A 27,199-nucleotide genomic window follows, 5' to 3' on the forward strand; every position below is an offset into this window, starting at 1 on the left:
CTGTCATGGTCGCTTTTAGCTCTACTGAAAATGTGTTTATTAAAGCACCAAGACAAAGATTGGGATTTCTATTAGGTCTTCTACAACGACAGGAAACAGATGGCAATTCAAGCTTATTCAATCAAAGTAAATTCATAACTCATTAGCAGAGAACGCAGTCATAGCTAATCTGATCGTTTGGGAAACATGATGAAGGATAAATGTCATGATGTGAATCAACGACATCCTTTTATGTGCAGACACATGAACACTTTCGATCTGTACACTTACACTTTGATTTAACCACTATGATTAGAAATGCTATAACCTTTATTCTTATGTGTGTTCAAATGATCTTAAATGGCATTTTATATTGATGTCTGTTTCATCTTTTTCTCTCTCAGTTACAGAAAAATGGCAGCCTTTAACTGCTCTTTTGATCTAATGGCTGAAAAAGGCAGATGGATTTGTCCTCTGGGGGAAAAGTGTGTCAATCTGACCTCTGATGCAAACGGCAGCCATAGTGAACTGGATGAGGCCTGTCTGTCGGATGAAAGCTACTTGGAGAAGTATTTAGGGCCTCGTCGATCAACTGTGTTCCTCCCTGTCTGCCTCACGTACCTGTTCATTTTTCTGGTAGGTGTCATGGGGAATGTGCTGACATGCACTGTCATTGCACGCAACAAAGTCATGTGGACGCCAACAAATTACTACCTGTTCAGCCTGGCAGTGTCGGACCTGCTGGTGCTGCTGCTCGGTATGCCATTAGAGCTGTATGAGCTTTGGCAGAACTACCCCTTCCTACTGGGGAGGGGTGGCTGCTACTTTAAAACGTTCCTATTTGAGACTGTTTGCCTGGCATCTATCCTCAACGTAACAGCGCTGAGCGTAGAGCGTTACATCGCTGTGGTGCACCCGCTACGGGCAAAATATGTTGTAACACGCACCCATGCAAAGCGGGTCATCCTTACGGTTTGGGGGGTGTCGGTGTTGTGTGCTTTACCAAACACAGGTCTACATGGGATCGACGTGCTTCAAAGTCAATGCACCGGTCCTGCTGGGAACATAACAAGAGAGATCCCCGACTCAGCAATCTGTACTCTAGTGAAACCGCGCTGGATGTACAACCTGACCATTCAGGTGACCACCTTCCTATTTTTCATCCTGCCCATGCTCACTATCAGCGCTCTCTACATGCTCATTGGGCTGCAGCTTAAGCGGGAGAGGATGTGTCACACACTGGAGGCGAAGACAGGCTTTGGACAAGACAGCTTCTGTAACATCCGTACACAGCAGCAGAAGGCCCGTCGCCGGCAAGTCACTAAAATGTTGTGTGAGTATCAAAATACTTTTTAATCGATTAAGTTTTTAGGCCGAGTCTAGTCTGGCTCACTAGATGTAGATTGTTGGTAAATTCTGCAATTGGACATGTATCTCACAATGCATTGTCCTCATTTGTATTTATATTCAAACACAAACTTTATCCACACAAGAATGCTAATGCTGAAACAGTGCCAAACCAGACTTGGTCGATACCAAAAGTTTTTGGTTATTAAAGATCAGGGGCCGTAGTTACTAACAATCGAAGAATAAACTCTCAGAGATCTCCTAAAATAGCCTTAAATATTCTACAAAAAATCAATAGCTGTCAGCCAGGCAAGATAGTCTCTGCATCATTTACACACAGCCCCCAGAGGGACAATTTAATAGAGAGCATGTTGGCAACCATCAATGTATTGCTTTTGAAATCTCCCCAACCGTTACTCCCATTGTGTCTTCCTGTCTTTCTGTTCTTGCAGTTGTTTTAGTGGTGGTTTTCGGGATCTGCTGGGCCCCGTTTCACACTGACCGTCTCATGTGGAGTTTCATCAATAACTGGACTGACAACCACCTGCAATTATTTCAGTACGTACACATCATCTCCGGAGTGTTTTTCTACCTCAGTTCGGCAGTCAACCCTATCCTGTACAACCTCATGTCCACACGTTTTAGAGAAATGTTCAAAGAGGTCATGTGTCATCGGCCACACAACATCATTCCAAGAAAACACTCACTCAGTGTAACCCGTGTGACGCTCCGCAGCACACTGAGTGACGCGCCGTTAAGCAGTGGAGCTGCTGTCGTTGAAGCCGAGGCAGAAGATGGAGAAGTGAGGATAAAAGATGAAACCTCTTTTTCGTGTTAAAAACAACTTAAAGGGGGTGGGAATGGGGATGATTTATTGTGGATGGCATGCTATTTAGTTCTGATCCACCGCATCCATCTATCATCCACTTTGAGGTGCATCAGCTAAATAAACTACCTAAAAAACAGTCTTGAGTGGAAAAACAGAAACCCTGAAGCTGTCAGGCAGCAGTGTTAGGACCCGATCAGGTGGCAAAAGGTCAGTTGCACCTCACTGCCTTATTATTTGTTCAAAGCTAGTGCTTTTTGCTCTTTGTTTTATATTGCTTTGTTGTTGTGTTTCAACAACCACATCATCTGTAGTGAGCCTAACTGTTATTTTGCTAAACTCAAAGATCTGTACCATTAAACAAATTCCAATTTTGAAAAGTGAGGTGCTCAGTGGTGCAGAAGCAGTAAGCTTAAAGCATCTATCTAGTTGAAAACAATAACAAGGGTTGCCAGCTGCTTAAAAGCACACTTATTGGGGCCTAAATGAACTATTCTCCATTGAAAAATTTAAAAGCAGATTGCATACTTTTGCAAATAAACTTTTGCTCAAGCTCTAAGAAATAATACAGGATTGAGTAGGCGTAGGTTATACAAACAGGACGGAAAGACTTGTCACAACTGGTATTTGAGCGAATTATCCTTAGAGAGAGAGAGTAAGGAGCACAGGAAAATAATTGCTTGTTGACCTGCATGGAGAAATGCCGCTCTGATTTAAACAGATGCAATATTGTGGCGCTTTGTAGGACTTACAATTAACCTTGAACCCGTTCCCTTTGCTTCTACACCCTGGACTGGACTGCCACTCATGACTGCAACACACACGGCGTCCATTCCAACACATTGTGTAGGTATCGTGCCACATGTGGCGGTTGCAGCCACTGTAAGCCATGAAGCAGAAAGATGGATACAGCTTTGAATGTAATTACAGGTCCTGTATGTTATCAAACCATTTTGTTGCAGCATTTAAGGATCTTCTGTTATATATGTCTTTACAAAAATCCTGGAATTAGGCATGTTAAAAAGTAAGAGGTGGAAGAATGTATACAAAAGTTGTTCCATGCCCAAAATAAATTGTAAACTTTTATGGACTTGTTTTAAAAATACAGTACGGTAATGTAAATTACAATGGTGCACATCTTGTTTTATTTATGATACTGCTACTGTTATTGTAATGTAATGGGTAAGCCACAGTGTGCTGTACAGTAATGTTTTAAAACAAATCACTCATGTAAATATCAAAGTTTCTGCATTAAGAATGTATTATGTATACTGTATTCTATGTTTGGATTACAAAACGCATGTGTTTGCAGTTGTGTTGTGTCAAATAAATATCTTCTCTACATTTCGTAATGCTTTTCGTTGTCCTTAGCAAAGGAAAATAAGACGTGATTTAATTATTTTCTTATATTCTTTTCTGTTGTTGTTAAATATCTGTCCCTTTAAACTTTAAAATATTTAAAAAACTAAAAGAATTTGCATCCCTGGTCTAGAATGACAAGAGTTTCCTACGATGCAGGAAATGCTGCCTTTTTTAAAATAATGACAAATGTGACAGTCAAATGCTTTCAAATGATATTAAATATGAGTACGCTTTTGGACTTTCTTATAGCTTAGTATGCTTACACTACGCATCAAAATATTTGCCAAACTGGCAAAAGCAGTGATGAAGAATAATCTTAATGTTAATCAAACCATTTCCTTGCACTGTTTCACCAACGAAATGATGAGGGCATTACATGTTTAATCAAACACAGCTATTTAAACAAAAGCAATAATGACAACTAAGCAGTTAAAAAATGCTTTTCACAATTCATGCTATTTAATACTATATAGTTCTATACAGCTGATGTCATCTAGATTTACCATAAGCTTACAAAGACAGGTGTATCCCTACACCTGCCCTGGTGCACATGTCCTCCTACATTGCTATTGCACATAACCCTAACCCCCGCGCACACACTCACACGGCAGAAATATCCATGTTGAAGTCCCCGAATGGCTTCTTTCCCTTTCAAGGTGAATAAAAAGGACATTTCACTGAAAGTGCTAGCATTGTGTGATTTCATCAAGGTTTCCAATTACACCTTTTGTTTTACCTTCAATATGAAATTCCTTGGTCAGAGCTTGAATTCTAATCAGATGTTAAAGATCGAACAAAACCCTTAATCCGTTTTTCTTTGATATGATTGCACAATGAACTTTACGAGGGTATTATCACACTGCATTAGCATCTACCTCTTAACTTTAGAATGGACTTCATCTATTGCCTTATATAGCAAATGTGGTACTTCAATTTAACGAATTACTGATAATGGTTTTCTTTCGAAGAGTAAAAAAAATAATTTCACAAAACCCTCATTTGTAGATCCTTTATCAGGCAGACAGTTAACAAAGCATAGAACAGATATAGGAAACTGTCCAAAAAACAATTGACATGATCCCAACACGGTTAAACTGATTTACTTACACAGTATATCTGACAACTAAAGTTTCTCTCAAATGTCTTAAACCTTTCGAAATACAAACCCAGGACAACAAAAATGTGGATTGTGCAAGAAGATTGAAGCCTGTAGATTAGTTGCCAAGACAAATCAGGTTTTGCTAACATTTCTAGGGGCAATATTGGATACCACTGAAAAACTCCTTTTGTAAATAACAGCCAGTGATCATCTCATAGCCTTCTTGCCATGGGGGATGAGGTGAAGATTGGAAAATAAAGCCTCATTAATGCACAGACACAGCTCCCGTGAATGCAGACACATAGCCTTCACCTCAACCCATTTGACAAGGTGCAAATTTAACTGAAAACTCTGTGGTGATGTCTTATTTTGTCACAAGAGAATACGAACCTCAGTTAGCTGAAACAAGTCCTTAAATGAAAACGAGGTGGACAATACATTGAAGGATTTTTCTTTCATCTTCACACTATCAACTATTTTACCCAAGAGCACTCTTGTTCAGGAGATCAGCGTTTAGCTAAGATAAGTTAAGATAAGATGTACCTTTATTAATCCCGGTGGGGAAATTCAGGAGTTGAACAACTGAGTGCTCCCCCACATCGTTTTTTGAGATTAACCTTATTTTGTTATCCAAAAGGATAAAAGGATTTTTATCTTTACATGCTTCTTACAATATAATAAATGAAAAATGAATTTAATAAATGAAAAGCTAATTCCGTCTCATTCAACTTACTGGCGGTATCAGCAAGTACAAACGCAGTGATGCTTCATATTGTGACTCATTAATTGGTTGACAAGAAACTTGAGAAAGATGATCTATTACCAGTTATTAATGGGGGACACCGCATGAAAAGCCCTCCTATTGAGTGCATGTGCACATTTATTTGGGACATAAGAGAAGCAAAACATTTTTTTAAGCCTGCCTTGGTCAGAATACATTGGATTCAACAAGTTATTAAGCATCTGTAATTATACTAAGCATCAGTTTTCTAAGAGCCAGCCTGGAAGTTATGCTAATCACTGACTGCTCTGCATTCATGCAAATTCTGCAGTCCGGTAATTAGAGCTGATTTATAAATAAATGTATTCAGAGGTTAGATTGCACGGTTCTGAGTAATGAGAAAGGTGACACATACACTTTATTCTAATTACATGTTGCCTATTTAAACTATGCCTTTGACAAGACATGACACAAAACCGGTATTTTAAGATTTTCACTGATGATAGATGGACTCACATTCAAAATGTGTTATTTATTAAACATACTTTGTCAGTTTCAGATTAATATACTCATCCTAACGGTGTCCTTTTAGTGTGCAGCTGCAACATTCCAGATAAGAAAAGCTATTTGTCGGTTTAATTTGGTCCCCACAATATTAGGCTTTATGGCGATAAACAAGAGGCTAACTGTAAAGGCATTCATTATACAGCAATTTACAATTACATTTGTAATTAACTTGTTAGACTACAATTACAATGGACTAATTTCATCAAAATGTGGTATTTTCTGGCATAAAATAAAAGTGTATTGAGTTTAGGAGAGTAACATTCAGACACTAGGTATTGATGATTAGCTCCATCAGTGAAGAGCCTGGCCACTCTATACACAGTATGTGTCAATGTTACTCTTTCCACTTCCCCCTCCATGGCTATACGACCCTGAACTTCCTGTTAGTTGCATATGTACTGTACTAAGTTTTTATGTACTAACTTTTTTCAGAACATTAATGGAAGGTGAAAGATTTTGATAAGAGTTGGAATTGTGCCACGTTTGCTGCATATGGTTTGTTGTTGATGCAACGTAGCAGATACCAGCGTACTTAGAGTATCACATTTGCCAAAGACCCAGATGGATCATTTCAAGGTCAAAATCTTATGAAGTATCAGCACAAAGTGACAAATGATATACAACAAACTAATTTACATTTTAATACTCTAAAGAAGACCAAAGCTAGCTATTTGGTTCTGCTGCTGTCTTCTTTGTTAAATAGCCCTTGTTATATGCAAACTTTCAAAAGGAGCGGCGGCAGTGGAAGAAAACATCTAACGGGAAACTGTGCATCTGAACCTAAGATCCATGTTTATGAATTAAAGAACACCTGCCTATGAATCTTAATACTCAGGGAAATAAATGTGTCAGGTAACACACACAAACACACACACACGGCAATTACATTTTAGTAGGGAATGATTTAAGCGTTTCTTTATGTACACAAGACCACATTCCTACCTATAAACATTAGCCAAAAAAACAACTATAAAACTGAAAAACACGTTCACTGAATATGACTTCAGCAGGTTACTTCTTTGACAAAGAAAATAATTACTACATTCCCATACAGCCTGATGAAAGCACAAAGAGAAATGTCGTTCATAACACACTAATGTTCAACATCAGTAGGAATCTATTTGAAGGAGAGTCCGTGAAGGCTTCCAAGAGTGTTTTGTAATACCCTCTGCAATAGGGGCGTACGGTTTTTGAGTGACAAAAGGTACATATCAATAAAACCATGAAGTTAACACGCCTTTTCATTTCAAGCAGCTCATCCATCAAACTAATTTATTCAAAGTGTGCTGAAGTGAATAATCCCATCAACATCACTCAGCTTCACACTAAGCGCTGGAATAGGCAGGGATAACTGTGGTCCAAAGATGGAAAGTAATGTAAAGCTATGTTTATGCCTTAAATATAGCATATTTGTGAGCATACATGAGCCAACAGCATAACTGGCTATTTTATATCCATGGCTCTGTGTTGCTCATAAGCCCATTACAAAGATAAACAATTTAAAAAGGTGCAATTTGTTTTACCTGGTTACATGCTCCAAAAAAGGCTTTGTCTACACAATTGTCTAAGTATCTTTTTGGTATTTTGAATGGATTTGTTCACATTGAGAAAATATGAAATATCACTAGCCACCAGATCCAGAGTGGGGTGTGCACCATTCAGCGGTGCACCGTTCTATCGCGTTAAGTGGAGCTCATCTGAAAAAAAGCTACTCAATGCACCCAATAAAAGGAAATCCACTTTGAGCAAATTTCGGGTTTTTTCACCCACTCGGGCGAATCGAGTGACAATATTTTCCATGCGTATGTCTAAATCACCATAACATTGCTTTTAAAATAACAGACCGTGGGGAACAGAGAGCTCAGTAAAATAGGATATGCTGAAGTCTCCACGAGCACTGCTCCCTGAGTGGCAAGCACCCAACAGTTGACATCTGTCACCGAGCAGTCAGTTCGAAAAACAACATGAAAACCTTTGCTGAAATTATAAAGAGCTGCTGTGCGATAGACTGCACAAACACCTGTAGAGAGAACTCAGGTACTGCAAAAAGAGAAGCAATGTGAGGCTACAGCTTGAGTTATTTTCAATAAGTTAACTTAGTCCACATTATTCTGAATCAAATACGTTTTTAAATAGGCCAATGTTGATATAATACAGTATTGTGTAATTCATGTTCAGTAAGCATCATTCAACTGCAAGTGGACCCAGTTTATCACATCTTGTTATGAACCAATATGGATCAAATGCAGAAAATGAATGGTTATAAAATTAAAATACTTCATGCTCATTGAATTGTATGTTTGTATTGGTTTTTTATATGAGAAGCAATATATTCCTAGATTTGATTTAATAAAAAAACTGGGTATCTGAAAACATTTTTGAGTAGTAACATGCATGGCCCAAGCTCATTTTTGATTATTTAAGCTTCTAAAAATTAATTTACAATTCAGCTTTGCAAACAGAAATATCTGCAGGCAACATCTACTTGGTACGTACATCAGAGGATGAGTCATTCAACTATCAGCTAAGCTTCATCACTTTAGCTGCTCACTTCTGTGCCATTAGTCTTTATATATAGTCTGAAAAGTATGTATTTTCCAGCTGGCTGCTGGTTTTCTGAAAATAATTGAAAACTTCAAGAGCAACAAGAAAAACAAGAGAATATCTGATAATATAACAGACCGACATCAACTTCACCAACAATTTGTCTTTGAAAAGAAGATAACTGGCAGTAGTTGCAAATACTGAAAGGGAAATGGGTAAATGCACTACAACATACAAAAGAGAACAATAGATTAAGGCAATTTTAAATGGGGCAAATATGCAGTCTTCTCCTTGAATGCGAGCTACAGAGTTTTCTGAGTAGGTTTTGGACTTACACTGCTACCAGTGAAGGATTCAATTGTGTATCACTGCTGCATAGTGGCTTGACTTTGAGGGAATCAGGAGTTTTGGTAGAGGTGGTAGAAGTTGCGCTTGCATGAGCTAATCAGCTATTATTGACAAACATTTTAAAATCACTCCCTGACTGAAACCCTTAGAGATGACAGATTGCATGACACAAAGAGATAAAGAGACTGATAGGAGAAAGTTGAGAGTAAAGCCAGATGAGCAATCAGGCAGTATAGTCAGGCAAAAGAGACATCACAATACATATATATATATATATATATATATATATGTATTGTGATGTCTCAAGAGGATTGAGATCTTCAGCTGGAGGCGTGGGTGCGATAAACAAAAGACAGCAGATTACATATTTGCGTTAACAAGCATTTGAACAGGTATTTGACAATGTGGTGCAGAATATGATAATGGCAGCTATTCAAATGTTAGTTTATATATTATATATATATAAACTAACATTTATTTTATTTGAACCAACATTTATTTTTAGTGATGCACAAGTGTTACCAAAAATGATTGCATATAGGCCTATACTGTCATTTTATCAAGTGTTTATGGCACAGATATCTTACATATCCAGCTGCCTCATAGCATCCAGTTTGCTGGGCAGAGTTGTCTATATCTGTCTACGATATAAGTCGATACATACTGTAAGTCTGTCTGTCGAAAATGGCCGGTAATGGTTTTAAATGTGACCCAAAATGACCTGAAAGCAAAGAGGTTTACATTTATGTTTTCATTGTCCACTTACAGGCAAATGGTTGCATTGCAATAGTTCAGAGTCTTTTCAAGAACGATTGATTGATGGCCTACAAATGGTCAGTGTGATTTATTGACACAGTCAGAATGCAAAACTTTAAAAAAGAGATGACTTGTAGTTATAGGTACTCGAGCCAAAGCAAAATACAGGTGGTGATAAGCTGATATCAAATTGTAGTAACAGCTAATTCTGCTTAATAATAGTAGCTGGCCAATAGTAATACTCTTTCATATTGTTCAAATACTGACCTCTGCTGCTTTAAGTCAAACCCCCAAAATGTAGCACAAATATAAACCGTACTGCAGAACATTTAGTCGGGATCCTCTATTTATCAAGCAGGTCTACTGAACACACAATAATAATGTTTAAAAGAAAATAGGACCTTTAGTCTGTTAACTCTTCCAAGGAAAAAACTGCTCAGTCTTCATCATCTTAACCAAGGCATGTAGTCCTGGTGAGGTCCTTCATTTTTAAGTTTCCACAGTAACAGCACAGATATCCATCATCTCTACACTCGAGGCCCGCTGTCTTAATGCAGCAATGAAAAACAGTTCAATCAGATCAACGCACTGTAGGCCTGAAGTGCTTACAGTGAGCAGTATCGTTTGGATGTTCACCTTGCTTCTTTTCCTATTAAAGGATTTTGTCATCCATCCTCTTCTCTTCAGTAGTAATAACTCCCAAAAACTGCTGCCACACAGAACAAGCTGTCCTGTACCCAAAGGTAAAACACAGTTAATTGAAGTATGTTGAAATAAAGCTAGTGAAGAAGTATGATTTTTCCACCCAACATCTGAATGTGAGAAATGCACCTACGTTTATGAAAACATCTTCTGCATAGTTGTCTGTGTCAGCATCCCATAAAGTCCTTGAAGACATCCTGGTAAAAAAAAATAGGGTCATGGATTCATTTTTTATAAATCTCATTATCTTTAGGTTATTTTATTTTTAAAAAAGATACCTCTTTAAGCAAGACTATTTTTTTTTTTCAAAAATATGTTTTTGTTGAGAAAATCTCAGAGTGTAGATTTTATTATTTTAACCAACATTATTGGATTCATTTGAAAGTGTACCTCAAATACCATCATAACTCCAACATTTTTAAAACAAATCTTCTATCATTACCAACATAGATGATATTACAAAAAAAGCAGAGCTGAGTCAATAACAGCTTCTAGCTTCTTCTACTAAAATATTGATGGAATAATTTGATTTTGTAATTGCATAAGGGAACAAGAAAGAAGGTTACATGTTATAGCTCCTGTGTCAAATAGTTGCAAATATTACTACTGTAAAAGTACTGTGAAAACTAATATTCAAGGAAAATGCCACCGCAGGACAGCAGGTAAGGAATATGTTTGGCTTCTATTGCAGCTTGAGCATTGAAAAAACAATAATTCCTTCAAGTGTGAGCATATCACAGGAGGCCCAAAGTTTGAGAAAGTATCTGACCAAGATATAGTGGTTTTGTGTGTTTTCACAGCTTTTTTGTTTTCTATAATCAAACAATCACTTACTTGACTCCTTGTCCTCGTTGTTCTCCAATGACCACCTGCACGACAAGCTTATATCTGTCAAATCCTGCATCTGTTGAAGATAACTGATCTGTAATAGTGGAACATTTTGTTGCAACAATAAAGAAATACATATCCAAATGCAATTCAATGTGTATCGTTTACTGCAATATAAAAAAAATACAACTATCCAGATAAATGTTATGATGTTGATTATTTGGAGGGGTAAACTAACTTTTCTGGCTACATAAAAGAGGGAGAAAGCATGACTCACTCTTTACTTTATCCTTAATGCAGTCTGCTAGTGAGCGAGACAGCTCGGGCACTTCCTCTGGGTCATAACGCATCCCAGACAGTCGCTCCCTCACAATTTCTCGAATACATTCCTTAACAATGGCTGGCTTAAACCTGGGAGATAAACAGAGAGCAACAAGACAGTAAATTAACTTCAATCCGCTTGCACAGGTCACAGTGGACACAACAGAACAGCAGTTACAGTATAGGTCACAGTTATGAAATGGGGCAGCAGTTGCTCAGTCTGTAGGGACTTGGCTTGGGAACCAAAGGGTCCCCGGTTCAAGTCCCGATTGGACACAAAAATAAGTGTGGACTATTACAGTACCTGGAAATGTGCCAGTTCACCTCTATCTTGAATGTATGCATTGTACTGTTAGTTACCATAACTGAGTGGGCCCTCTTTGATATCCTATATCCTATCCTTTGATACAGAACTTTGTATTATACTAGATTTTGTTTTAAATTGAGTGCCTTCTTTACCCCAGGTGAATAGTAAAGCATGTGAGTAACCACAGGCTAACTTCCCAACATTGGGCTGCTTTCCTAACATTGTCCCTAAACCTAACGCTTGGTTGTGTGACCTTAATCCATTGACTACAGCATTGAAAACCTAAAGACCACATTATTTAGATTCAATCTTCTTAATGTTAAGTTTTCAAATCCACAATTAGCCATTCCCTAAAGTTAGTAGCTAAAGTAGCTAGCAAACCATATCGATAGCAATGAACTCGCTGGCTAAAAGCTAACTTCATCGGTAATAACTTATATTAAATGATTTAACCGACTCACTTGTACTGATGATTAGGTCTTATGATGTATGTATCTGAGCCCTCCATTGCATTGCGATAATATGGGTCTCCGTACGATAAGAGAGGGAAAAGATCAGACGGTTGCTAACAAGCTGATCTTTGCAGTTTCAACCGTTACCATAGCGACGTATTTCTTCAGTTTCCGGTTTCAAAATAAAAGTATGGCGTTTGTACGGTTTGTACCTGGTAGTGCAACATCTTTTCTACAGTCTGTGGTCTTAACCTTACACAACTCTGTAGGCAAGTCTTTTTAAACGATCACTTATGTATACACTATACATAAGTGATCATTTAACATTAAAGATCTCCCCCAATGAAAAACACTAAGATGTGTGAAAGCTTGATTGAAAAAAGTCGTTCACATTTCTAAAATTGTCATAACTTCAATGCAGGATTCAATAAGTTTTAGGTGTTATCCCTTGAAGTAAGGCTACGCAAAACAAGTGCCATGTGCCATGATTTCGCAAGCAAAAAGGAGAGTTCAGAGTACTTTTCGACTTTAAGAAGAAGATAGATGATGAACCTTTATTTATTCCCCTAGGGGGAAATTCAGTTTTCACAGAGTTTTTAAATGCATATACTTAACCAAACACAGGTAGGTGCGCACATGCATTTTTTGTGAACACACAATTTGACACACTAAAGTTTTAGTAGGTTGCACACATGCATGCATCTTGATAGGTACCAGAGCGAAGGCTGCCAGTCTCGCCGGCGCCAGGGGGAAGTTGGGGGTTCGGTGCCCTGCTCAAGGGCACATCGGCAGGGCCCAGAAGTTGAACTGGCACCTCTTCAACTACCAGTCCAAACTATTGTTTTGGTCTGATCGGGACTTGAACCGTCTGACCCTTCGGTTCAAAGCCCAGGTCCCTAAAGACTGAGCTGAGACTCTAGCTTTGTTAGCTGGGGGTATCACTATTCTGGCATATTATGACCATGCCAAGGTCAACTCTAACCATCTGCATAATAACATGCACCATCGACTATCAGCAGATCTGTACACCACCAGCCGGTCAAACAATTCAAATCCAATCTGTTTAAAATCCTAATGAAGATGTATTACAATAATTAAAGGGATTCATATTGAATTCTCAATCTATTGTTAATGTGTCACAATGCCAGAAGGGGTAAACACTGTGTGCTTAGTTTAATTGTATGGCATTATTGGTGCTAATTGTTAAACATGATGTGATTCATTATGCATACATTTATTTATAGCAACTAATTGAATTATTCTAACATTGAACCTGCAAATGAGCTTCAATAGGCCCTAAGATCTTAATCATTTTATTGGTTTGTGACAATGAGCTGTTGACAGGTATTTATTTTAAATCCTCCTGGAAGATATTAATGGTTTATTGTTTAGTGTTATGTACCAACTACTCTTCTAGGTCTCATGATAGCTGCAGGCATCACAGTTAAAAGTGATGGCCGCCATGACATCAGTACAAACATTCAAGTCTGGTTTATATTGCCAATTACATTTTCAAATACAAGGATATAGCTTTGGTATATTAGTACCCAATATACATAAAGTTGGATAAATAAAAATAAATTGAACTACAAAATAGGGATTAGAAAAACACACAGAAAGAGGTGTACAAGTGACATACAGTACATATGGAATGTGATGTGTAGTGTCTGGCGTCACCAAAAATGTAGTTAATATCGCTTTATGTTTCAATTTCCTGGATTTCAGACAAGAGAGGATAACATCAACAGGTGGCAGTGTTTCACAACGTTGCATGAGCACACCGAGAAACTGTTTGAGTTTCCTTTCTCTTGCAGTCCATCACCAGGGAGTGCCCAATGTTATCAGAAGGCACCCTAACAACCCAAACTCACTCAAAGCAATTGCCTTTTTATCAGATGGCTTCTGCCTTTACTCTGTAATAGACAACCCTAGCAAACAAACTTGTGATAATAACCCATACAGTTCAACAGTGTCCACATTTAGGTTTCAATTTCCTTGAATCTGTTTTGGTAGTTCCCATCCCTCAACCCATCAAGAGTCACAACTGTACAAATCAGCTGTCAGTGTTTTGTCTCTTTCACAGCCACTAGCACCATTGGCCCTGACAGGATGACAGATCCGGAGTGGACACAGAAGTTTCAGATCACAACAAGAAATCTTAAACATGGAGACTCCTGGCGTCTGGAGTTTGATGAAAATCTTCTGGATAACGGCCAACAACCAGGCTGGAAGAAATGTATTGTGAACACAGGGGCAAGGTCAGTGTGATGTGTTATTACTGTAGTTGTTGTAACATAAGATAAGATAATCCTTTATTGACACCAAAGGTATATGTGTGTGTAGTAATCATATGCCAATGGTAATTGCATTTGGTATATTAAGGTTTGAAGGTCTGTCTTTGTACATGCACTGCTTTTGTTGCAGGACCACATAAATCCGGTACCAACAATGTTAACAATTTCATATTTAGGTAAACAATGTTTTTTTGGTTTGAATAGGGGTTAGTTTAACATGTATGTCCAGTAGAAAAAACATGGGCTATAGTAAAAGTTATTTTGACAAAATAAATAATATAATTGGTAGACTATGACATAGGTTAAGGTAATTTTTTAAAAGAAGGTTGTTAAATGAATATTTCTTCATATTTTAACTTATAAACTGGCCTCTATCTATCAATATTAATGATCCAGATCATTTAGGTGGCCAAGTAATGTTTACAGTAACCTAACATATCATTTATTTTATTTAATCTTTCCAGTGTAACTTTGGTTGGTTGTCATTTTGCTAAAGTGCCTCTGTCATTTTTAAGGTTTCGATGCACCAAGTGTAGCAGAGGCTGGTCTTCTAACAAGGTGATGGTGGTCTGCCACATGCAACTGAGAAACGGGAAAGGCATTGTGAAGGTGAGGCCCTCCCATCAGAAGTGTAAGGAATGCAGCGAAGCCCCGATGGAAAAGCCCAGCATCCCCTCTGACAACATCTTCATACTCTTGAAGAATCTGGTGGAGAAGATAAGAATAAAATGTTACAACGAAGACCTGGGAAGAAATAAGAAGCATTTTAGAAGCTTTGATGGCAACAAACCCCATGAGCCTTCTCATTGTGAAGCATGTATGAAAGGCTTCTGTCCAAGGAACCGCTCTTAACTCAGCTTTATTGTTTATACACCAACGATATGCTTAAGCTAATATCAGCAAAAAAGGAGTAGTATACAACTTTACTCCTTGTCATTCTGTTACATTATATTGCTTCTTTCATCTTTATTTGATAATAAGTGCATTTACGCTTTGATATTATCATGCTTGTTGGTTTTACCTTGTGTGTTCTCTTTCAAATGTCTATATGTTTCTCAAAAGCATTACAGCTGCCTTCTTAACAAGAAATGTTATATCAACAGAAGATTTTACAGGCAATAAACTTAACACATCTGTTGTATCAGTTTGGGTGTTTTCTGTTTTCAAATAAATGAATACATACATAATACACGCACACACACACACACACACACACACACACACACACACACACACACACACACACACACACACACACACACACACACACACACACACACACACACACACACACACACACACACACACACACACTAACAGTACATTAAATAATCACTTTGAGTGTTTTCTGTTTTCAAATAAATTAATACATACATAAATACACACATACACACACACACACACACACACACACATACTGTACATACAAGACAAGTCAACATAATAACAGCAAGTGGCAGTGTTTCATGAATACAACAGGGAATTGTTTCAGTTTCATTTTCTTGCAGTTTGTGCGAGTTATGGTGTTTTTATGAAACACATAAAGGCAGCAATCATATTCAAGTTACACATCCACACCTATCACATTTTTTGTGTGCAATTTGTTCGTAAATGAAAGACAACCTTCAGTCAATGATAATCATAAATCACCCACACATTTATGTTTTTGTATTACATGGGTGTTACCTTCTCTTCATATCATATAAATATGCTATTCAGTTTACTTGACAGAAGTGATTATCACATTAAATATGTGACATCTGACTCATCAAAACAACCTTGTCACTCTTCCTTCCATTCATTGTCGAAAGCTAGATACGAAACTGAAGGAAACCAATATAAGTTTCATTTTCACTGAAGTGGCTATGAGTCAGCTGTTAGTGTACTGTACAGATCAGCTGTCCGGGTTTTGTCTTTTCAGTCATAGTCACCACTGGCACTGACAGGATGGCACAGCAAGAGTGGATAAGTATTTTCCAGAGAAAAACCACTGATCTTCCAGAAGGAGACTCCTGGCGTCTGCAGTTTGATGAAACTATTGTGCCTAAAAGCCCGAACTTTGGATGGGAGCAGTACATCAGGAACACAAGTGCAAGGTCAGTGTACAAGTATATTGTAAATTGATGTAGTTTCTGTGTGTATAAAGATATGGTATAGGTTAATATAATGTATAGTTTAGTGGATGCATTTGGTTTATAAAAGGTTTGTGTATGAACATCTACTTACGAGGAGTGTGTTGTATTTATGTTTTTTTGTTGTTGTTGTTGACAGAAATGGAAATAATAATTATAATAACCAGGTTATTTTACATGTCCGTATAGGAATAAATGGTTAAAGATCAATTTGTAAAAAATAAATAACATTATTGGTAAGATTACATGTTTTCAGACTGCAAACCCTTGTATAGCAGAGAACGTGTCATTTTGTTAAAGGGCCAGTGCAGAATTCATGTAACTTTGGTCCTCTTTCATTGTAAGGTTCCAATGCACCTCCTGTAGAAGAGGCTGGCCATCCAACAGAGTGATGGTGGTCTTCGACATGCGCCTGACAAACGGGGAGGGCGTGGTCAAGGTGAGGGCCTTTCGTCAGAACTGCAAGATCTGCAGCGAAGCTCCGATGGAGAGGCCCACCATCACCCCCGAAAACATAGAAATCCTCATGGAGAATCTGGTGAAGAAGATAAGAATCAAATGCTACCATGAAGACCTGGGCGAAGGACACAGGCCTTTTCAAAGCCTGGAAGTCAAAAGTCCCCATGAGCCTGCTCACTGTGAGGCGTGTATGGCAGGCTTCTGTACACAGATTTAAGCTTGTTAAGCTCTCAAACCTAATCTTAATTTAAAAGAAGCATATTATTTGTCTCAGGCTTGGCGTGAACACAATTAAATAAAGCATCAATTGTATATAATCTCCCCTCCTGTCATTCTGTTTCATTGTTGGTTGCCTCTGTCATACTTTAAGTAAAAACAACAGTCAAGTGCATGCAAGCTTCTATATTTATTCTTGTTGGGGGTCAAAATTACTTAAAATATGAAGTTCTCTGCTCCGAAGCATTAAATAATGAATCTTTCTCATTAATAACCTTCTTACATTCAGAAATGTGATGTATAATTAAAGTATAACCAAACAATAATGGTATGAATGTTGACACTAGTACATTACAGCATGTATTAAGGAGTCACTACTAAGGTAAATCAATTTGTAAACAGCAAAATATATAATTTTTGTTCAGTATAATAAATAAATGAATGAATAAATAGACCTGTGTAAAGGACATTTTAAAAAAGGGAGATTGTGCATACACTAGGTTTCTTCTTTTTAATGCATGGTATCAGTAATGTGTCTATGCCAAACAGGAAGTGATGTGAAGTGACTTTATTGTTACAAAATACATTTTGTCATTTAAGATTTAAAGAAAAAAGCCTATCTGAGGTTTATCTATGATACTGACAGGAAGAAAAGGCCTCAAAGATGTAGTAAGTTCCAAAGCAATTTAGTGACAATTTCAAAAAACTATCGAATATTGAAGAGCAATTTAATGAAAAAGAAAGGTTGGTTTGCAGAAACATTATATTGTGCAACCTGACAACATACTGTAATGAAAAATTCAAATAGTTTGGCATGCGGGACACCAGAGGACATGTGTTTCTCACAGGCCATCCACTGTTTATTTGCGTACAACCAGCATGTGTGACGCTGATGCCACTGTGGTCAGTCTTCACTGTCCTCAAGTCACACAGTGCGGTACAACACATAAACTGTGGTTTATCTTTGTTTTATTTGAATCCACCTACACAGAGCTGGGCACAAATACATCATAAAGTATTTTGATACAAAATACAAATACTTGATCAAAAAATGTATCAAAATAAAATACAAAAATACTGGTCTGGAAAATGTATTTAAATACAATACAAGTATTTTGTATTTTGAAAATACAAAAATACACGCGAGATAATGCCTGTATTGAATACTGTCTGTAAACTGAGGAATGTACAATAAATAAAAAAGGAGACAGCTAACGCTACATTCAAATCCATTTTATTTTATCCATATTAAACAGAAAAACAGATCAGTTGTTCTTCAGGACAACCAACTTCTCCAGCATATCTGGTGTTAATGACCTTCTGTGAGGCCGGTTCACTAAGCCAGCAAAAGAAAACAGGCGCTCAACCGGGGCTGAGGATGGTAGGGTTGTGTTAAATCTCACAAAAAGCTGTTTCATCAAAGGGTATGCATTTAGTGAAGCCAGGTCTTTTCTGGGATCCTCCAAAAAATGAAGGGTCTCCAGTTCCGCCTTGCTGTGGCTGGGCAAGGCCTCGGCCTCCAGCTGGTTGACTGTTCCTGTAGAGATTGAAGACAACAGAAAAAAAACAAGAGCAATCAGAGATGGCAAGCTGGCCTCTGCCAGACACTATGCATGGACAAACAGACAGATAGACAACAATCAGACAGGGTCATAGCAATACCTAGCACAAACTCCCCCCCGAGGACCAAATAATGCATTCTTCAAAGTATAAATACTGAAATTGTCACCAAAAGGTAAAACATGCTATTGTAAATTACATAATTAAGTATTTTAAAGTGTAAAGAAATTCTTCTCACCTTGATCAGTGAACACAAAGAATTCGTCATTCTCCTCTGTGCTCGGTGTGGTCCCGTCACTCTCTGAGAGAAGTCCGAGTTCGTCTGCTGAGTGCAGCATCAGTTGCTGTATTCGCCTCTTCTCAGAAGCCAACCTCTGGGGTAACCACCTCATCTTAAAGTATGGGTGTGTTGTGGTTGCCAGGATGGCCTCATTCACGTCATGCTCCAGCATCAGAAAATTGTGGAAGCGTTTTTTGAACCCTGCTATGGTTGCTTGAAGAACGTGTGAGCAGTACCTCAAGTTTGATGCTTGCAGATCCTCCAGCTTGGCTTGAATGGTGAAAAGTGTTGGCAACAGCTCACCATAATAGCATGCAGATTGCCCTTGAAGCCGATCTATTGAGATGGCAATCGGTCGTAACACTCTGCAAAATTCCTCAATGTAGTCCAGTTCGACTTCCCTGAATGGTGGAAGTTGCAGGGCAGTCATGGCATCAGGGAGCTTGTCACGCAAGAATGACAACTGACTCAAGGAGTCATGCAGAGAATTCCACCTTGTAATGCAGGGTGTCTTGAGTTGCTGCTCGATTACTTTGCCTAGCGTTTCAGCACTCTTTGGTCTGCCAGATGCTGTCCATAATGCTGAGCACTTCGCCATCGTTGAATGATTCAGCCTGCTGAGAGTTGCATTGCTAGTGATCGATTTCTTGACATCAGTAGTTGAGATTAAACTCAGAGTATGTGTCGCACACCGGAGGTGTGGTGGTAAAATGATGGAACACTCAGATGCTTCTTCTCTCTCAGGATCTATGACCAGGAAGGACAGCTCATCGTCCAGCTCTTCAACTTCATCTGGGTCATTTGTTTTTCCAGTGACACTGAACTCTTTAAAGGCCTTTGCAAAGTTGGATGCATTATCAGTAACTGTAGACACAATGGTGTCTGAAGACAGCCCATATTCTGTGTGAATCTCATCCAACAGTTCTGCTATTCGGTTATAAGTATGGGGGCTGGGAAAATGCCTAACGGCAAGAGCGGCTGACTGCCTTTCCAGCGTGTCTCCATTGATCCAATGTACTGTTGCTCCCAAATAACTGGTTTTCTTTGTTGACCAAATATCCACTGTTGTACAAACACGGCGAACATTTTTAAGCGTCTCTTTTAGGAATGCTTTTTTTGTTGCAAATTCTTCATCAATCCGTCGTCCGAGTGTCCGTCTGGACATTACATTGGCACCTGGGTGAAGTCCCTGCACAAGCTCGATGAATTCTGTTTGTTCAACGGTGGCTAATGAGTGCATTCCTTTGACAACAAAGGATTTCACAAGGGAGTCGACTTTACTTTGTGATATTGTTGGGCTAGCATGCTCAAACAAACGAGTCTGCCTTAATGATGTTTTGGCTTTCTTCTGCTGGCCACTTGCACTTTCCTTTTTGTAATTTTCAAATTCCTGTAGATTCTCTGGGTGTTTTCTTTTCAAATGTGTCTTGAAATTTGTTGTTGCTTGATAAGAGCCACAAATAATGGCTTTCTTGGTTGTGCACAGCTGACACTCAGCTTCTATCTTTCCACTTGGATTTTGAGATACTACTTTGAAGAATTTCCCATCCAATATGGCACACCTAGGCCCAGTGGTACCTTCTGAAGATGTGGTGGCTTGAGGCTCACCTGACGCCTCTTCATCATCATGATTGTCACTCATCTCAGTTCAGTGGGACATCCTCTATTTCAAACGAAATTGTCAAAAAAAAAGTTGTTAGTCAGTTACTCTTCAACAGACACACACTTAAATCACATCATAAAAAAAGGAAAAACAATTAAATCCGAAACTGACTACTATATGCACTTGCATGAAAGGGCTCTTCTAACCTGCCAAGTGAAATATTACCTAGGATACTAATGATAAAGCGTTTGGAAGTGGAAAAACTAAAAGCCAGAGGTGTCAAAAGTAAAAGTAAAAGTACATTTTCTGGTGTAAGTACAACACTAGCACGTGGTAGCCTATTACATAGCTGTTAGACCATTTACTCCATTGTACCTAATGGGATAGATAGACTGCGTTGTTACTGAAAAACACTTCTAACAATCTAACAAGGACCCACCACAAACTTGATCCAACCAGTGTAGTCAGCTGATCGTAAGACAAGTACACAGGTCTACTGGTTACTCAGATAAGTTACCTGTGTTGGAAGGAAACTGTGTTTCTTTTCTTTCTTTTTTTTTTAACTTTTACTTTTGACATCTCTGCTAACAGCTGAGCTAAGCTCCATGCACAAAACTAACTACTATGCGCCATAACAGGCAGTGACTCCAAATCTAGTGATCTACAGATACTGAATTAGTTTTCAATAAATACAAATATAAAATAAATAATATGCCCTAGAAATGCTTAATACAGCCTACTGTATTGGTCTCTAATGGACTATTAAAAAAAAAAAAAGCCAAGTGTGAATATGATTTTAGAAGCTAAATGTGTAGTTTAAGATTATATAAAAGTGGGTTTTCAAGGATCCTCCCTAGCTTTGGTTGGAGCTCTAACAGGAACTGAATCTCCATATAATTAGTTAGTATGAATCAACATAGAAGACTTAATATTATTCAGAAATGCTTAGACCTAGCCTACTGCTCTATGATGGACATTTGTCAAGTGGCCCAAGCCCCTAAACAACACAATTTTCTCACGTTTTTTCACAATAAATAAATAAGTACTTTATTGACAGGTTATAGTTATGGATCGTTCTGGGCTCAAAACATTGTTATGAGCCCAGTTTAGCCTATCTCATTCTTTCGTTTGGTAATAGAATTTGGTACCGAGTGGAAAAGGAATTCGCCAGCTCGAGGTCTTGCCGTGGGAGGGAACATGCCTGCGAGGGCTCCTACAACATCACTAGGCCGATACAGGGGCTATTACGGGTTTAAACACAAAACTGGCGTTATTTGTTTTATTGGGGGTCATAGAAACGGGTCCTTTCTCGTTTAACATCAAATAATATGGCCGTGTTCCTCTACCGTTTCATCCAATTTAAAATTGGATCTCCTAACTGTCCTCAGTGAGAGTGGCTAATTTAATCACCATATCTTACGTTTAGTACTAGTTTACCTTTTGCGAGTCAAGCATTCATGTTTGACCTCTCTGGTCTATATTTGATAAGCTACCTAGGCTACACTCTAAGAAACTTGCTCAATTTCGCTGACCTAAGCAATTTGACTGACCGTCATTTATCAACCCCTGCCTATCAAACACTCATCATTCAAGAGAAAGCTAACACTCGAAAATAGTCTAGTGCTTATGGTGTAATTCTGTTGACAATGTGTGTGGGAAGACTGTAGCATTTTTTTTATACAAAACATTTCACCTTAGTGTTGTTTCATGCCTCGAAAAGCCAGCAACAGAGCCGTGTAGGTGCAGGTCCTCTTCACTGCTGTAGTAGTGATGACTGCTGACGTCGCGGAGAAAAAATGGTCGCGTTCAAGTCTCGATTGGGCGTGTCACGTGATTTACGTCTTGACCCAAAGATCTCTGGTGATTCGCTTAGTTTTACTGATTTAAAAAAAAGGTTTTTTGCAAAGTATTTTTGTATTTAAAATACCCAAATACAGCACCTCAAAGTATTTAAATACAAACTACATTTCATTTTTTCCAATCTTGTAAAAATACAAAATGCAAAATACTGAAAAGTATTTTAAATACGTATTTCAAATACATGTAGTTAAAATACTGCCCAGCTCTGCACCTACAGGGAAAGTAGCTGCCTTGCATTTCCCACATCATTTGCCAGGGGTTTGTCCACATCACGCTTGGTTTACTTTGGCAGTTTTTATATCTTCGACACCGACGCTGAATTCAGTCTTGCTGAAGTGAGTTTGCCAGGTAAGTGGTGGTTATGCCTTTGCTTTCTGACAAAGGTTATCAATGTTTTTTTGACTCTCCTGTTCATGCAATTGACAACTAAAGCAAATGTTCATATTGAGCAGTGTGATGATCATTCTGTGATTTCCAGACATGTGATTCCATTAAAAAAGTGCTTCCATCTGACAATTGTAGAAAGATAAAGTTTCAACTCTTGATGTCATGACACTCAAGAGGGCTACACTGAAGGTACAGTATCTCCTAGCCTTGCATGTTGTGTATTTTTTAGGTGTTATTTCTAAGGCTAAATACACAATACAATAATATTGGTCATTTTAGTTACTTACATTGAAGAATTAATGTTAATGTTATATATTCTAGAGCCTCCCACCATCAGTCATGGCCACTGTGGTAATGTTTCTCATCCTGATACCAGGTAAGAGCTTTTTGGGAAGCAAACTGTAATAGGCCTGCTTATATAAAATACATCTTAAAACAAATAGCACAAAGGTTGCATAGAATGAAAAAATGCAGTTCAATGCATGCACAATTATACTATGTTGTATGTATGAAAAATTGTCTGCCAAATGCAGGAAGATTTATATTCCTTTATATTGTGCATAAAGATTTGTACAGAAAGTTCATGCATTTCTAGTGATTATTGTGAATTCATTGTCAATTTAGTTAAAAAGTTAAGGGACATTTTTCATGGAGCTTTTCATTTTTTAATCTTCTTCTCAGCTGTGCACAGTGCTATCGTAATAAACTGCTCTGAACCGAGCCAACCCGCCCTGCTGGAGGCTCTGACTCCAATCCTTAAACTGAGTGCCATCCGACCTGTCATGAACATGAACACCCGCACCAACGTCAACATGTCCTTCATCATGTATGGAATACTAGGAGTGGTATGTTTCAGCTCTTATTGAAGGATCATTTTGAAAGCGAATGTGGCTCTTGTCTTAGCATGAAACTCTTCAGTTGTATAGTATGTTAGGCAAATCACTTTAAAATAATGTTTCTACCAGGAGGAGCTTTAAGAATGTATAATTCAATATTATGCATTATATTTATTATTTACAGATCACCAGAAAAGCAGCATCCTCTGTTATTCTGCTTCTTTCTTCAACCAAATGAAATCTGAATTAAACCGCTTCTTTCTGGGCTCCACTGAGACTTCCTTTAGGATTTGAATGGTTCCCTAAGAAATATATTAAAACCTCAACATCTTCTCAGTCTTAAACCATCTGTTTTTGTCTTACAGGATGAAAAGGGTCAACTCCTGCTTACCTTCCTTTGGCAGCATTTTGTACGTAGGCCAATGACCCATCATTACGTGTTAAACATGAATGCGTGGATAAAGATTGTAATTTTAGTAAATTGTGCTATTTTACCATAAATTATACCAGATCTGTTCAATGACAACGGCTTTTTGTTTTAGTGGTGGATGAACGAGTTTGTCAGCTGGGATCCAACGCAGTGTGGCTCCGAAAAAATTTCTCTTCCCAGGAAAAAGTTTTGGGTGCCAGATATTGTCATCAATGAATTGTGGGTATACATTATATGCATACTTTTCAGAAAAAGCAAATCATTTCCAAAAACAATTGGGAACTGGAGTTTTTACCAAACATCGCAAAACATAAATAGTGCATTTTATTTAAGGGTTATATTTGTTTGGAAATGTGATGCACTGGGGAGTATTTCCATCAGCAGGGCTGCAATGCATGTGTTCATTGTAGTCAAAGAAAGATCTCCCAGTACAGCGGGTTGACATTTTTGTGTTGTCAGGTTTATGCTTAACAGGAAAAAGAAGGATCAATTTGTTGTTGATTTTTTAAATTTTGTTTCTTGTGGGTTTTATTGACAAGGGGACACTTCAAATTCTGACATTTAAGGTGCACTGCTCTTATTTGACAGTCATTTGACTCGTTGCTTCTCGGCTTGTTCCTGTCTTGCAGTATGGATGAAAACACAGCCCCCTTTGTCCCATATGTGTACCTGTACAGCGATGGTAGGGTGCACGATGCTCAACCAATCAGAGTGGTCAGTTCCTGTAACCTCAATATCTACACTTTTCCCTTCGATATACAGAACTGCACCATGACTTTCAACTCTTACATCCACTTAGGTAAGACACCAAATGTCTAATTTCCTTTCCTAAAATAACTCTGTATGCCAGGTTGGAAAGCGGAAATGTAAATGCATATGTAAATATAAGAGGCAGTAAATTGTCGTGGACCTATTGTAAGCAAATCAAATGTTGAACGTCCTGACGTCAACTTCTACCTTACAACGCATGTCTTTGTTTTTTACCATGGCCACTAACCAAACTTAATTATATACACTATAATCATGTTTAAAAAGAAATACAGACCAATATTTAGAAAATATACATTTCTATATTTTTGTTATGTAGGTATGTTGTGTGGCCTTAACTTTACAGGATTATATACTTCTCTCCCCAGCTAAGGACATAATGATTTTCCTGAATAAGGATGCAAAAACCATCACAAGTCAATCCAAAAGCGTGATGACCACCATGGGAGAGTGGGAGCTGCTGGATATCGACTCCCACCACATTGAAGAACATAGCGAGGGTGATTACATTGATGAGCTTGTATTTAATGTAAGTTCATTTTGATGTGAGTGATTTTCACAACCTGGGCTTGAATTACATTTCAGTCTCAGAGTTTAAAAGTGTATATTTGGTTTTGAAGCAAGCCTGTTTAAAATGATCTTAGTTTGCTTTATCATTCTGTCTTGTAATATATTAAAAGTGCCATTCAAAATGTTAGTTGTGTAGCTGCAGTAATTATACGGTATTGGGACTGCGTTATGATAAGTATATTTAACAGAAAAAGAATGTAAAAGCTCAGATAATTTTTAAAAGTGCTTAGAAAAGGTATCAAAGGTGTGGTTATTTTCTATATGCAGGTCAGAGTGAGGCGCCGGGCCACCCTGTATGTGGTGAACCTGCTGATCCCCAGCTGCTTCCTCATCACTGTGGACCTCTTCAGCTTCCTGCTGCCCCCCCAGAGTGTGGACCGTTCCTCCTTCAAGATGACCCTCATCCTGGGATACACCGTCTTCCTGCTCATCATGAATGACCTGCTGCCTATCACCGGAAACACCATTCCTCTCATAAGTCAGTGTTCATTGTATTTACTGAACTGTGTTCAGTTCAATTTTAATGTTTGACCAGTATAAGCAGCTTTCCACCTGTTGTTTACAGTAGTGAGGTGCCAACCTGTTTCCTGCTTCTCTCTGCCAGATGTATTCTTCTCCCTCTGCCTGGCCCTGATGGTGGCCAGTCTGCTGGAGACTATCCTCATCACTAACCTGCTGTGTGGCTCGGCCGACTTCTCTCCCATCCCTCGCTGGGTCCGAGTGTTTGTTCTGCAAATTCTGGGCCGTCTCGTTTGCCTGCCTCAGAAGACTAAAAAAAAGAAAGATTCAGGTGTTTAATCATACCGTACAAATGAAATTTAGAAATGTAAGATTTCAAAAAATGACAATTACCGAGTAATTAAGATGGATGGTGTATATACACATACACCACTTAGAAGAAGTGAATGTAATAATTGTTTTTTCTCAAAACTAGGCATGAAACCCTACACTGTTGCGACACAGCAGAAAGGTGATGGACCTCCAGAGGAGAAGGGGCCAGTGGTGGACGACAAGGCCCTTCAGGAGCTGAGGAGCCTGGGCAGGGACCTCCAGGCCATCCGCCTCCAGGTGGAGCAGAAGCAGGGAGGAAGCCAGAGTTCGGAGGAGTGGGTCCAGGTGGGTTTCATCATAGACCGCCTGCTGTTCGGCATCTACATCCTCTTCGTATCAGTCAGCTTCATTACCATCATCATAATCTGGGTGAACTCATATAGCCAGTAGACAATGGCTGCCTGTTTAAAGGGGCAACATACAGTACATGACTCAAAAAGTTGTTGAGTAATAATCACACTGGTATTGTTATTGTTTTGTTTGGTTTGAAGATATTTAAACATATTCTTAATCTATTGTTTTATAATTAGTCGTATCCAATGAGCATACCATCAATATCGGACATTACATTTCCTTTATCACATTTATTAGATGTAGTTCTAAGCATTTTAAGCGGTTGTATCTGCATTTGTTATATTTCATTCATATAATTGCATTCGTTGTGCCATTCTAAAATCATTGGAAACCATTGTAAAAGAAATAAAATTACTTAAAAAATGCATTCAGCTTGCGATTGACATTTATTTCAAACATAATAATCATGTTCAAATTGTTTTCCTATTTATTCATTAATTTTAATGTCAGTATTGCATCC

General features: G+C 38.3%; 6 protein-coding genes across 9 annotated transcripts; 4 read left to right on the plus strand and 2 right to left on the minus strand.

Annotated features, from left to right (window-relative positions):
- The first annotated feature begins 393 nt into the window (after positions 1 to 393).
- nmur1a (neuromedin U receptor 1a) lies at positions 394 to 3,365 on the plus strand. The gene is made up of 2 exons (XM_063891899.1): positions 394 to 1,312; positions 1,779 to 3,365. The coding sequence occupies exons 1-2, from the start codon at positions 394 to 396 to the stop codon at positions 2,162 to 2,164; spliced, it is 1,305 nt and encodes a 434-aa protein (XP_063747969.1). The 3' UTR covers positions 2,165 to 3,365.
- Positions 3,366 to 9,622: 6,257 nt separating this feature from the next.
- dynlt2b (dynein light chain Tctex-type 2B) lies at positions 9,623 to 12,346 on the minus strand. 2 transcript variants are annotated; one of them, XM_063892350.1, is made up of 5 exons: positions 12,169 to 12,346; positions 11,357 to 11,490; positions 11,086 to 11,173; positions 10,385 to 10,448; positions 9,623 to 10,280 (listed from the first exon to the last, which is right to left on the minus strand). In XM_063892350.1, the coding sequence occupies exons 1-5, from the start codon at positions 12,213 to 12,215 to the stop codon at positions 10,233 to 10,235; spliced, it is 381 nt and encodes a 126-aa protein (XP_063748420.1). In that variant the 5' UTR covers positions 12,216 to 12,346; the 3' UTR covers positions 9,623 to 10,232. The 2 variants fall into 2 exon arrangements, with proteins under 2 accessions (XP_063748420.1, XP_063748421.1); XM_063892351.1 differs by having other exon boundaries at positions 11,086 to 11,155; positions 12,169 to 12,343.
- Positions 12,347 to 14,175: 1,829 nt separating this feature from the next.
- LOC134869908 (receptor-transporting protein 3-like) lies at positions 14,176 to 15,597 on the plus strand. Its single transcript, XM_063891859.1, has 2 exons — positions 14,176 to 14,417; positions 14,969 to 15,597. Exons 1-2 carry the CDS (start codon positions 14,269 to 14,271, stop codon positions 15,303 to 15,305), a joined length of 486 nt encoding a protein of 161 aa, XP_063747929.1. The 5' UTR covers positions 14,176 to 14,268; the 3' UTR covers positions 15,306 to 15,597.
- Positions 15,598 to 16,294: 697 nt separating this feature from the next.
- On the plus strand, positions 16,295 to 17,361 carry LOC134869255 (receptor-transporting protein 3-like). Its single transcript, XM_063890743.1, has 2 exons — positions 16,295 to 16,549; positions 16,931 to 17,361. The coding sequence occupies exons 1-2, from the start codon at positions 16,401 to 16,403 to the stop codon at positions 17,259 to 17,261; spliced, it is 480 nt and encodes a 159-aa protein (XP_063746813.1). The 5' UTR covers positions 16,295 to 16,400; the 3' UTR covers positions 17,262 to 17,361.
- A 1,111-nt stretch (positions 17,362 to 18,472) lies between these two features.
- LOC134870139 (uncharacterized) lies at positions 18,473 to 22,703 on the minus strand. Of its 2 annotated transcripts, XM_063892179.1 has the most exons (3): positions 22,397 to 22,703; positions 19,059 to 20,763; positions 18,473 to 18,797 (listed from the first exon to the last, which is right to left on the minus strand). In XM_063892179.1, exons 2-3 carry the CDS (start codon positions 20,740 to 20,742, stop codon positions 18,526 to 18,528), a joined length of 1,956 nt encoding a protein of 651 aa, XP_063748249.1. In that variant the 5' UTR covers positions 20,743 to 20,763; positions 22,397 to 22,703; the 3' UTR covers positions 18,473 to 18,525. The 2 variants fall into 2 exon arrangements, with proteins under 2 accessions (XP_063748249.1, XP_063748250.1); XM_063892180.1 differs by lacking the exon at positions 22,397 to 22,703 and having other exon boundaries at positions 19,059 to 22,038.
- Positions 22,704 to 22,785: 82 nt separating this feature from the next.
- On the plus strand, positions 22,786 to 27,065 carry LOC134870140 (5-hydroxytryptamine receptor 3C-like). Of its 2 annotated transcripts, none has more exons than XM_063892181.1 (11): positions 22,786 to 22,911; positions 23,042 to 23,139; positions 23,272 to 23,326; positions 23,632 to 23,795; positions 24,152 to 24,196; positions 24,329 to 24,435; positions 24,846 to 25,015; positions 25,353 to 25,513; positions 25,822 to 26,032; positions 26,159 to 26,344; positions 26,489 to 27,065. In XM_063892181.1, the coding sequence occupies exons 2-11, from the start codon at positions 23,113 to 23,115 to the stop codon at positions 26,773 to 26,775; spliced, it is 1,413 nt and encodes a 470-aa protein (XP_063748251.1). In that variant the 5' UTR covers positions 22,786 to 22,911; positions 23,042 to 23,112; the 3' UTR covers positions 26,776 to 27,065. The 2 variants fall into 2 exon arrangements, with proteins under 2 accessions (XP_063748251.1, XP_063748252.1); XM_063892182.1 differs by having other exon boundaries at positions 22,818 to 22,911; positions 23,086 to 23,139.
- Positions 27,066 to 27,199: the final 134 nt, after the last annotated feature.

The sequence above is a fragment of the Eleginops maclovinus genome, chromosome 9 (genome assembly GCF_036324505.1).
Source record: "Eleginops maclovinus isolate JMC-PN-2008 ecotype Puerto Natales chromosome 9, JC_Emac_rtc_rv5, whole genome shotgun sequence".
Classification (NCBI taxonomy): Eukaryota; Metazoa; Chordata; class Actinopteri; order Perciformes; family Eleginopidae; genus Eleginops; species Eleginops maclovinus.